We start from the raw sequence: 12,776 nt of genomic DNA, 5'->3' as shown, positions 1-12,776 counted from the left end.
AAACTGGTCATTGAATTTGGGCAAGCATGTGCTTCAGCAATGGGAGCTGGGGATAATGGAAAGGGAAGGCTCAGCTAGTCCTGCTGCAGAGACTAGCTTCAAAGCAATACTGCCAAAAATGCTGTTGAAACTTATGTAAAATATTCAGGCCAAGCACTGGGTTATGCGTGTTTGCTAGAAGTGAATTTAATGTCAGACTATGGATGCATTCTAAGTACTAGTAGTAATAGCGTTACATTATATAGTATTACAGAGTAGGATGAAAGTTGTTTGCACACCTGAGCTGTATTTTCATGTCTTATATTTTCTTTTAGGTTTAGGCTTAACTAAGTGCCTGGTTTTGTAATACTTGTCTTTTGTGCTATGAAGCCCTTGTATTTTTTTTTTTTTCCTTTTAAATTATATCCTCCTGACTACAGCTACAGCTTAATGTCACTTGTGTCAGGGAACACACACTGTGGTCTTCTGTCATTCCTAACTGCTATTCTACTTGCACGTCTTGTCTTCTTACATGTTATGTTTTGTTCAGAATACTAGTATTGATTATTCCTGTATATTCAACTATAGGAAGCTACCAGACTAGAGATGAAGATTTCCAGTGCGATACCTTAAAGTTAGTAGAAATGAAAGGTGTAGGTAAGGTACTCCTCCAAGAGTAGCATGTAGTGGCTTTCATGACTGTAGAAAGTCACTAGATGGTGCACTTGTTGCACAGGCAGGAAGCTCGAATGGGAATGCACTGGCTAGTAAGTGAACCTGAATTTCTAGAAGTTATTTTCCTGTTCTCGGATATTTGCACTGTGTGTTTGTCAGAATCCTAGGGGCAACTTAGACTGGTCCACGTGGCTGTGGAGCTTACAGCTCTGTTCTTCTGTATAACTGGCAACGCAAACAGAGCTATGCTGCAGATTTTTGTTATTCTGATTAGCTCTTAGTTTCTAACTGTTTTTTTTCTTTTTCTTCTGATCTCTGCTTTCAGGAGCTCAAGAGGTCCTTTGCCTTTAAGCACTAAGTTTCTCTTTCCCTTGTTTCCCTCCCTTCGTTTTGGCATATAAACACAGAAACAGTCAAAAAGCAAAATTCAGCTTTTGTACGGAATGTTCAGCATGCAGGGCAAAGATTTTTTTCCTTACTTAAAAACATTTACTTTTTTGTGCTTGCTGCAGAATTTGGATGGAAGGGTATCAGCTTAGTTTTAATTAAATATATTTGGGGAGCCTTCATCTGAATATGAGACTTGTAAGTGATCTTTCTTAGAATGTAGAATACTTAATATAGCATGGTTCTGGTCTTATTTAGGACTCTTGTGTTCAACTTCATTTAAAAAAAAATGGTCTAATAGTTAACAATTTTAAATTTGGTAAAAGTTTTCAGGTATAAGATAAACTTTTTGATACATGAGAGAGGAAAGGTTCAGAAGATAGGTTTCATCATTACAGTTCTAGTCAGATCTCTAAGGCATTGCATACTGAGTCTGACAGCTGGCCTTTACTGGTTCCCATACTGCCCTTTGGCAAACTGCATGATTTCCCTACCTTTATAAAAACCACTTATGATTTCCCTTCCTGCCAGGAATGGTACTGGCTTATAAAACAGTTTTTGTATTTTCAGGCTACCCTGAATAATTTTGAAATTTTGCAATTCCAACTAGAGCATAGGTACTCTAATATGCTTTTATTGTTTTCAGGGATGTTTAGAAGAATCACAGCTGCAGCCACCAGGCTTTTTACAGGAGATGGATCTGATGGTAGTTTTTATACCCTTGAAAGTTTGAGTGATCTTGTTCAGTCCATGATTCCCACGCATCCTTCTTTAGTTCTTCTCTGGTGTCAAATCCTACTTCTTGTCAATTACACCAACTACAACTGGTGGTCAGAAGTGCATCAAACTCCAAAGTAAGATTTGTTTTTGATCCCTAGTAGGAGTAGAATGTCTCATAATTATATTTCCTACAGTTATGTGAAAAAAAATCCAGCTTTGAATCTGTTAAACCTCTCAGCTGTTGAATAGTACTATTGGGTACTGAAATAGGTAGCTCTTTTGCATTTATTTTACATATGCAGTTATATATACATATAGTGTGTTCCGAGGTCAGCCTGCCTTTCAAACTAAGAAAATGTATTCTGTACTCAGTTGTCCCTCAAAAATATTGTCAGGTAATCTCTCCACTTCTAAACCAAGAAAGCTTCATCTATGTACTCATTCTAACTATAATTATGGAAGTAACCATAACAAAATACTCACTATGCCAGATGTCATGCTCTGATGAAGAATTTTTATTTCATCTTCTAGTTGACAGCCAGATAGTGCAGATGACAGACACTGTTTATAAAAATACAATCTGATCAGTAAGCTATAGGTATGTAACTACATTCTGAGTGGGTCTATTCCTGGATGCCATCAAAACATAGTATTAGCACCAAACTGATTCATTAGCACCAACCACCATAGTAACCTCACTTCAGTTGTCTGAAAGTCAGACATCTGATCTAAAATTAGTGTTCTCTTGGTCTGAGGTTGGGTTCGTCCCATCTGTCAGACACTTCTAACGTTGAGATGATTCCCTCTCTGAGAGTAAGGAGGATACCCTTCTATGTGAGTGTGTATCCCTCTGTTAACTGTAGAAGGAGATTAACAACTAGCTTAGGTGACATCTCTGATGTTTGTACAGTGAATGTTAAGGAGGGCTAATCTTGCTCTACCACATGAGTGGGTTAATGGTTTGAAAGAGAAGCACCCAAACATGAGATTCTGGCCTCAGTTAAACCTGATGGCTTGAAAAGCATTATTCTGATCTGAGGAGACATCAAATTATGAGCAGATTATGATTTATGAGCAAACTAGGGCAACTAAAATAACTAAGGTGACTTTTGCTATTTGTCCTAGTTGTCTTTTTTCTGTTTACCAGCATCACCTCCGTTTTACCTGGGTTGGGCATCAGTTTCAATCTGACGCTAGATTTAGACACTCAAGAACTGGTTTGATGGGTTGAGAAGAAGACACAGAAATTAGGATATGTTATCCCACCAGAGACATAATAAGCTATGTTTCTCTCTTAAATAACTGTCCAAGGAAGTAATAAATGCTGAACAAAAATGGAAATACCACAATCCTTAGAAAGTAAGGAGCTAATGACAAAGCAAGGGGTCTGTTTCAAAGCAGTAATAATGTTTATAATGAGTTTCTAGGAAAATAGACACTATATATAAGGATGTGGGTAGACTATTCCAAGCAATTGAATTATTAATATTTTGGTAGCTGTAGTAATAAAAAATAATATGCTTCTTGCAGGAGACACAGTCTTTCTACTACTAAATTGCTTAGCCCTCAGATATCTGGAGACAGTGATGAATCGGATTTGGAATCTAAACGTGGCATGTGCAATCGAGAGATAGTGAGAAGAGGCGCACTCATTCTCTTTTGTGATTATGTTGTAAGTTTTGATTTATGAACTTTATAACTGTATTTTTATGGCATTTTATTAGGCTGACAGTCTTTTATTACTGATGTATATGGGGTGAATCTATGTCAAATTCACAGGTGAAAAATGAACATTTGTGAAACTTGTCATTTTATTTTCAGGGGGTGGTTCTGTAAGCTCAAGTATGATCTCTGAAATAATCCAGTTTTCCATTTGGCATTTATTTCTGTTCTGAACTTAGAATTCTTATGCTTTGCAAAGGATACATGGTAGGTAATGGACATGACACCCACTTACACTCTTACATGTGAAGTCTTAGGAATATACTAAGAAGTTTTACACTTCTCAACATCAGTAGCAGCAAAGTGTCTTGGAGGTTTAAAAACAAACTTTTTTCTCTCTTTTTTTTTTGTACTTTCAGAAGAAAGATTTTACTTTACCATTTCACTTTCATTTTGATACTCTAATGAGGGCAACTCCTGTGGCTTCAGCCTCTTCATGCATTAATACTAGCATTTTAGTTCAGATCGGGAGCGTACTTCTGAAGTGAATCTTTCCATAATACCTAGTTATTGTGTTTTGGTTTGTATTGCAGAGCAGTTTTGGGGCAAGCAGACTGTATTCCTTTCAGATTCAGCTAGACAAAAAGGTGTGTTTAAGAAGCCCTCCAATGACTAATGGACATTCAGTAACCAGGCTCAGATTAGAGCTAGTGCAAAGTAGAGCCTTCCAAAACTTCTATACAGGGGAATGTTAACTTGTCAGCATCACCTGGTTAGCTCTACAGATCTTATGTTGCACTGCTTGTTGATATAGACATAGCCTCTGTAGGTTTAGAATTAATTATTGACAGATCATTTTTTTGGATTTGCTTTCCAGAAATTATTCATGTGTGTTCAAGGCTTGTAGTAGTAATATGAAGTCTTTAAAAAGAAGCCTAAGTGAAAATCACACTTTACAAGAATACTTTGAGTTTGTATCTTTGTTTCTAACAGAATTTCATTAAAAGCAGCATCTTTGAATTAACCTTCTTATTTCAGCTGGGCTTTTAGTGTAATGATACTGAAAAAGATGGTTGGAAATTCATCGTAACCCTCTTAATTTGCAACAAGACCAAAAGCATTTAAAAAAAAAAAAAACCTTGCGTAAATAATGATGATAATATTGAAATATGGACACTTCACACAATTATTTTAAAATGTTTATCAGAATTATGTTATGAAAGACTTAATGTTGTACTGGATAAGCTTTTCAGTAATAAAATGCTTATAGGTGTTAAAGGAATCAAATACTCTTCCCCCCCCTTTTTTAGTGTCAAAACCTGCATGATTCGGAACACTTGACCTGGCTTATTGTGAACCATGTTCAAGACTTGATTAATCTGTCCCATGAGCCTCCAGTACAAGACTTTATTAGTGCTGTTCACAGGAATTCTGCAGCCAGTGGTCTCTTTATCCAGGCCATTCAATCACGGTGTGAGAATCTTGCAGCGGTAAGTTTAACTTTTTGACTATTTTTAAGAATAGTCAATTACATTCCAACATAAGTTTAACTGGTAAGTGTGCAAATTTTGACACTTTTGGGTCATACTTCAAGTTATAATCTTATTTTTGAAGTGACTTCTTTAAAAATGCAAAGATGAAACCTTACAGTATATTAGCAACTTCAGTATCGAATGTGTTCCAACACATCAAATCACAGAATCACAGAGTGGTTGAGGTTGGAAGGGACTTCTGAAGATCACCTGGTCCAAACCCGCTGCTCAAGCAGGGTCACCTACAGCACATTGCACAGGATCGTGTCCAGGTGGGTTCTGAATATCTTTAGAGAAGGAGACTCCGCAACCTCTCTGGGCAACCTGGTCCAGTGTTCTGCCACCATCACAGTAAAGAAGTTTTTCCTGATATTCGGATGGAACTTCCTGTGTTTCAGTTTGTACCCGTTGCCTCTTGTCCTGTTGCTGGGCACCGCTGGAAAGTTTGGCCCCATCCTCTTGACACCCTCCCTTCCGATATTTGTACACATTGATAAGATCCCCTCAGTCTTCTCTTCTCCAGGCTGAAGAGTCCCAGCTCTCTCAGCCTTTCCTCATAGGAGAGATGCTCCAGTCCCCTAATCATCTTTGTAGCCCTCCACTGGACTTGCTCCAGTAGCTCTGTGCCTCTCTTGTACTGAGGAGCCTAGAATTGGACATGGTACTCCAGATGTGGCCTCACCAGGGCTGAGTTGAGGGGGAGGATCACCTCCCTCGACCTGCAGGCAGCTCTTTTCCTAATGCAACCTAGGATACCATTGGCCTTCTTGACCACAAGGGCACATTGCTGGCTCATGGTCAACTTGTTGCCTGCGAGGATTTCCAGGTCCTCCTCCGCAGAGCTGCTTTCCAGGTCAGCCCCTAGCCTGTACTGGTGCTTGGGGTTATTCCTCCCTAGGTGCAGGAGTCTGCACTTCCCTTTGTGGAACTTCATGAGGTTCCTCTCCACCCAACTCTCCAGCCTGTCCAGGTCTCTCTGAGTGACAGCACAGCCCTCTGGCGTATCAGCCACTCCTCCCAGTTTGGTATCATCAACAAACTTGCTGAAGGTCCACTCTGTCCCTTCATGGGGGTCATTGATGAAGAAGTTGAACAAGACTGGACCCAGTATTGACCCCTGGGGGACACCGCTAGCTCCAGGCCTCCAACTAGACTCTGCGCCACTGAGCACAACCCTCTGAGCTCTGCCATTCAGCCAGCTCTCAGTCCACCTCACTGTCCACTTGTCTATCCTGCACTTCTTGAGCTTGCCTATGAGGATGTTATGGGAGACAGTGTCAAAAGCCTTGCTGAATTCAAGGGAGACAGCATCCTCTGCTCTCCCCTCATCTACCCAGCCAGTCATTCCATCGTGGAAGGCTATCAGATTGGTTAAGCATGATTTCCACTTGATGAATCCATGCTGACTATTCCTGATCACCTTCTTATCCTTCACATGCTTAGAGATGGCATCCAGGATGAGCTGCTCTATCACCTTTCCAGGGAGAGAGGTGAGGCTGATGGGCCTGTATTTCTCTGAGTCTTCCTTCTTGTCCTTTTTGAAGACTGGAGTGACATTAGCCTTCAGAAGCCTTCTTCCAGTCCTTGGGCACCTCTCTTCTTCTCCGTGACCTTCCAAAGATGATGGAAAGCTAAAGCTCTAACTTGATTTCAGTACCTTGGTAGCATAGATAACAGAACCACTACCTGCAGAGGAAGGAATAGGAACCAGTCCATCTGCATGGGCCATAACAACTAAGGAGAATTAAAATGATTTGCTAGCTTGTGCCTTCTTTCACTGATCTGATCAGGAAGTCCTTTCAGCAAAAACTCAAGCTTCTCACTGTTTTCGAAGCCTTTTGTTTACTCTTAATCTATAACTCTTTTCATGCTTACTGCTTTCAAAATTAAATACTAAACAAATTAGTGTTCACGTTAGTTAAATAACCCAATAACTCAGACTTGTTAATGTACAAGTGATTATATTGATCAGGTAGTTGTCTATGATAGTTCTTTCTAAATACCTTTCCCTTTATCTTTGAGATCTGTCTGTTGGAATTGATTACTCTTTTCCTGTTCCAGCACCTTTGTATTTAACTCAACTGTTATCTGTGCTAGACATGTAATGTGACATTTTTTTGTTTTGTTTTAATGTCCAGCCCACAATTCTTAAGAAGACTTTACAGTGCTTAGAGGGGATACATCTCAGCCAGTCGGGGGCTGTCTTAACATTGTATGTTGATAAGCTTCTGTGTACTCCCTTCCGTGTGCTGGCTCGTATGGTAGACACGCTGGCTTGTCGTCGAGTAGAAATGCTTTTGGCTGCAACTTTACAGGTAAGGATAAATGTATTCATTTGCAAAGCAGACTGGTTAGTACTAGCAATATAAATAAGTGTAATGACTTTTAACTTGAAGTACATCTGATTATCAGTGATGCTTAAAGTGATTTCATTGGTAAGGAGAACCTTTCCAATGTGTCTGTGTGTGTATATGTATGTATGTTTGTGTATATGCATATTTTATGTTTATATGAATACATATGAAAAAACTATTGTATTTCACTTCATCTGCATATGTTTTTCCTAATCTGTTGAAAGTACACATGGATATCTTACTCATTTTAGTCCTGTAAAACTCTCATTCCTTTTTCCTATAGAACAGCATTACTCAGTTACCAGTTGAAGAACTAGACAGAATTCAGGAATACCTTCAAAACAGTGGATTAGCAACAAGGTAAATAATACAAATAGATGTTAAAATGTCATACTAAGTAATACGAATTGCAGTAATTCTATTTTGCCTCCTCTTTTTTTTTTTCCTTTTTTACCTCCTCCAAAGTAAAATACTCCAAAGTTTTTTACTCCAGTCTCAGAATTACCTTATGGTACACGCTGTTGATCACGGTAGTGGAACTGGGGATTCAAAGCCCTGCTTTGGATTGACTTTAATCCACAAATTGAAATTCTTAATCTCAAATATAGATTCTATTTTACTCTAAAGTCTATTTTTTTTTAAAGAGGTAGATTCTTTTTTGGCCACTGTTAGAACATACTCATCTGCAATCAGGTTATCTGCACACTGAATTTGATTCTTCTTATTCATTAAAAAGATTTACTGCGTAAAAAAAAAAATTGAACAGCTTTCATTTGATACATTGGCATGTATACACATAAGTGTTTTATTACTGGTGTTCATTTGTTTTGACTGCTAGTAGCTGCTGAAGTTTGCAGTTTTGCGTCATATGAGTGTGTGTATCCAACAAAGAACATGGTGACTCCACCACTTTTCCCTCCTAGAATTAGAATTAGCTCACTAGATATCTTCCTATTTATAAATGATTTACAGAACTGAGCAAGTTAGCTGTTTGCTGATATATGTTTCCATTTTCAGACACCAAAGACTTTACTCGCTCTTGGACAGGTTTCGTCTTATGGTAGCACCAGACACGACTAGCCCTTCACCTCTGGTTACCTCACATCCACTAGATGGAGAAAACCAGCCACCTCTAGAGAATGTAATTCTAGACAAAGTAAGATTATGTTTAGAAAGATTAATTATAAATATCTTGGCTCAAAATAAGCTCTTGTTTATTACAAAATATTTGAGTACAGCTTACTTTTAATTTACAGTTAATGTTCTCAAAATTGTCAGTGAATCTCAAATGTAGATCTGTGAATGATTTCATGTGTGTTGGCTGACTGTTAAACTGAGGATGAATAATTGGCATGTGCATTCATAGTTTTGCACATCACCATCAAAAACATCTCAAGTGTCTTTTCTTTCTGTAATATTAAAACATTTATATAATGTCCAATAGGAACAGATACATACTCTTATTTGTATTCTTGATGTGTTCACTGCAGTGCTCCTTTTATTCGTTTGTCTGCTGAAAACTGTTGGTTGGCTCTCTTGGAAATTAAGCATTACTTTATCTGTGCTTTTGGTTCCCACTTCTTGGCTTTAAGCTACCTTCACAGAAGACGTGACCTCTTAACTGTTTTTGTCTTTCATGTAGTTAGATGCCTTTATCTCAAAAGAGGAGTGGGAGGCTCTTGGAGTTTACTTATTCCTTTCTCTCTAGTTTATCCCATGGTATAAATCACTTCTCCTTTTCATTCCTTTGTGCTCTACAGAGATGTACAATACCAGAATATGTTTTTTGGTTTTTTTGTTTGCTTTTTATCTATCTATATGTGTGTGTCTGTATAACTGAGATGGCAACTGTTTCTGCAAACATAGCAAAAATGTTCTTTGATTGGCTGACAGTTTGGAGGAGACTGATAAAACAGTTGAGGAGCTCACTGACTTAAGCTGAGAGCTACTTAGGTAGTAGGAGGAAACACTGTCCACAGAAACCATTTATCCATGAATTTCTGTCTTCAAATTAACCAAGAAACTCCTTTTACTGTAACTCTAAATCTTGCCCAAAGGAAGCAGTAGAGCATACTTCTACCACAACTGCTGAATAGTTGCATTTTATTTGGAATTTATTCTATTTAGGTATCAGCTAATTCATGATGTCTATTTGCAACAAATAAACACAAAAAAGGAATAACTGAGGCTCTTTATATTTAGTTAAATCTTCTGCTGGAGAGCATAGCTTTCTCTTCAAGTTATCCTGTTATATTGATTAATTCCTGTAGGCTCATCTCCAATAGCTTAATGAGTAAATATTCAGTGATGTGGTTTTCATTCATTTCAGTAAGTGTTGTAAGATAGATGTTATCTTCATCTGATAAGTTACTTGGTCAGTGATTCTGAAGACTTTCCTTCCTTGGTCGTAATCTTTTTTTTCTATTACTGATGTTTGTTTGACTACTGAGTATTCTATTTGTTTTCTAGACATTCTCCTCAGTTTTAGGATCCTCATATGAGTGTGCTACATGCTGAACTTCTTTTTTTCTTCCTTTCCAGTTCAGTCTCTCTGGCTATAGGCAATTTACCAAAAAATGTGTATTTTAAGACTGTCCATTTATCAATTGTATATACTTTGCCTTGTCTTATGTTTTTCTCATTTCTGTTTCTCCTAGCAGCTTTTTTCTTTTTAGTTTTTTATTATTTGAAAGTTTTGTTGACATTGTTGTGGCCTAGTGATTTCTTATAAGGACCACAATTCAATGCCAATGGGCAATTCCCTCATCCCCCTGCCCGTGAAATATATTATTTTCTGAAAATAAATACATACTAAATTTAATTTTCCTTTTAATAAAGGACTGGTATGTGTCACTAGTGAGATCGCAGTGTTGCATCAAGTCCGACTCAGCACTGCTAGAAGGTGCAGAGCTGGTAAATAGGATTCCTGAGCCTGAACTGAACTCCTTCATGGCCAGCAAGGTAACTTCTTTGCCAGATGAAACACATTGAGCCTAAAACGCTGTAGTAAATTATTTCTAATGTCCTTATTAGTAGCATTAATAAATTAGTCTTAAAGGTAAACACTTTAAATTTATATAATACTGATGGTTCACTTCTTGAATTTCCCTCCATTTGGACAGCTAAAATAGTGTGGATATCTTTAACAGCATCCCTGGACACAAAAGTGAATGTTAGCTTTCTAGTAGTACAGGTTAGAAGTATAGAGTGAAATTAAAGGTTAGTTTCTATGTACTCCATTCACAAAAATACAGTTTTATAGTTTTACATCATTTTGTCATTTCTCTGCACAGTATTTTACAAGGCCATATGTTTCCATAATATTTAAAATACCCATGCTAGATGTACTTGTAATGTGCTCGTAACAGAAAACACATTGTAGATCCAGCATAACGGGCAACTTAGTGACTTCTTAGTTTTCTTGGAACACGTTTTGCTCAAATTTCCTACAATACTTTTGCTGCTGGCATGCAGAAATAACAGTGGAAAGCTGTTTTTAAAAAAGATACGGTTTTCTATTTTGAGGGAAAACAAGGTTAATATTCATATGTAGAGCTGTAGAACTAAACTATACCTTTACTACTTTTTTTCTTAGAATTTAAAATTCTATTTAGTAGAAGAACTTTTGGAGTGCCAAAATAATAATGAAAGCTTGAAAGCTTCTAGGTTAAATTGTGACTTGCCTTTTCAATTTAAAGTAATTTAATTTAATTTAGGGAGAAAGTAACTATGTCTGTGATGATTGTGAATTGAGTAATGGCGGTAATCTTTCCTGTACAAGCCAGAAGAATCAGTCAGTGACTTGTTCCAACTTGCATATCAAAAAGCTGATAGGGTTGAATATAGATTTCAAATTGTCTGTGCTTTTACAAGCTCACCTGAGCTTCAACATGGATGCAACTGATCATGTCCTATAACAGTCATATTCTGAAGATAGCCCAACAGCTCGCACTTTTCAGCTCTGTGCTCAAGTGCTGATACTTCTGTCAGATTTTAATGTTTTGGACTGAATTGCATGTTGGTTATCTGCCTCGTCGTGCTTTTGGCAAGTTACACCAAAAGTAGTTTTATAACTTCTGTGAGTTAGATTGGGCAAAAGGAAAAAGGGAGGTAACTTAATACTTGAAAATTTCTTGTATACTGATCATGCTTAAGCTTTATTCGCAGCTTGCCCTGGAAACTTAGAAGTGCATTGATGGTGCCCCTCCACCCCCCAAAATCTCTTGGTGTTTGGAATTTAAATACAGGACAAATATTATCTTAATTATGGCATTGTTACACTGTAGTAGAGCAGGGGTCATATTAACTTTTCACTTACTATATTAATTTGCCAGAATGGTTTCCTCCTATGTTTAGCTGCTCTTTAAGAGCAATTTCTTTACTTTTTATTTACTTATTTGATTTCAGGAATTCAACCTAAGCTTGCTAGCTCCTTGTTTAAGCCTTGGTATGAATGAAATCTCAAGAGATCAGAAGAGCAGCTTCTTTGAAACAGCCCGGAGAGTAACTCTGGATCACGTGTCTACCATTGTACAAAACCTTCCTGCCACCCACCAAGTTTTCCAGCCGTTGTTGCTAACTGAGCCATCAGCCTACTGGAAAAAGCTAAGCGATATCTTCGGTAATAGAAACAATGGTCTTTTTAAGTTTATTCTCTTCTCTGCAAAGGTATTTTACAGATGCCTTGTCAATACATGAACCTACTATTTAAAAAACAAAAAAAACAACAAAAAAACCCAAGATACCTGGTGTAAGACTGCCTATGAAATAATTTTGAAAAACATTTATTGAGGGGGGGGGAAAATGCAAACTGCTAGTTTTCATCCAGTCTTATTTTATAGGAGATGAGGTGATGTATCAGTCTGTGATGACACTTTGTCGTGCACTGGCTCAGTATTTGTTGTTACTCACAAAACTACCAGCTGGTCTCCGCGTTCCTCCTGACAAAGAGCGTGACATCCTGAAATTCATAGTTATGTCAGTAGAGGTAAGAAACTACAGCGTAATTAAAAATGTGATAATGTGTTGAGAGAATAAGCAACTTTGACTTGAATTGATCACCATGGGTTTTTTTTGTTTTTGTTTTTTGTTTTTGTTTTTGTTTTGTTTTTTTTGAGCTGGGCAACTTTCTTGTCCTGCTGTGGAAGTTTATTCAGTAGTTATTTTATTAGCTATGTGCTAGAAAATCAGGTGGGCTTATGGGACAAGGCCAGCTTTTCACAAGGAGATGTTGACTGAATAATAGAATGATCTTGGCATTTGGGAGAATGGCCCTGCACTGGTTTGGGGGCAAATGAGTAGAGAAAGGTTTTTTTTTTTTTTCCCCCTTTCCCTGTATAACGCTTGTAATTTTCTTGTATTTTGAATCTTTTTTGAGAGAACAGAATATATTTTATACAACTTGCTAATAAGAATTCGGCATTGCTGAATATAAAATAAATTTGGTTATATAGTCATATACTGGGAG

General features: G+C 37.5%; 1 protein-coding gene across 6 annotated transcripts in view; it reads left to right on the top strand.

The window, feature by feature from the left end:
• Positions 1 to 12,776, top strand: part of HTT (huntingtin) — a 99,641-nt gene that overhangs the window by 63,005 nt on the left and 23,860 nt on the right. For all 6 annotated transcript variants that reach the window (XM_064511493.1, XM_064511492.1, XM_064511491.1 and 3 more), the window contains 9 exons: positions 1,688 to 1,895; positions 3,292 to 3,433; positions 4,734 to 4,913; positions 7,094 to 7,270; positions 7,593 to 7,669; positions 8,327 to 8,465; positions 10,148 to 10,270; positions 11,717 to 11,930; positions 12,151 to 12,296. In XM_064511493.1, coding sequence (XP_064367563.1) covers positions 1,688 to 1,895; positions 3,292 to 3,433; positions 4,734 to 4,913; positions 7,094 to 7,270; positions 7,593 to 7,669; positions 8,327 to 8,465; positions 10,148 to 10,270; positions 11,717 to 11,930; positions 12,151 to 12,296 — 1,406 coding nt within the window. The remainder of the gene's footprint in view (positions 1 to 1,687; positions 1,896 to 3,291; positions 3,434 to 4,733; positions 4,914 to 7,093; positions 7,271 to 7,592; positions 7,670 to 8,326; positions 8,466 to 10,147; positions 10,271 to 11,716; positions 11,931 to 12,150; positions 12,297 to 12,776) is intronic.

Source organism: Dromaius novaehollandiae, chromosome 4, assembly GCF_036370855.1.
Source record: "Dromaius novaehollandiae isolate bDroNov1 chromosome 4, bDroNov1.hap1, whole genome shotgun sequence".
Classification (NCBI taxonomy): Eukaryota; Metazoa; Chordata; class Aves; order Casuariiformes; family Dromaiidae; genus Dromaius; species Dromaius novaehollandiae.
Note: the sequence above shows the minus strand (reverse complement) of the source record. Positions and strands in the feature narration are given on the sequence as shown.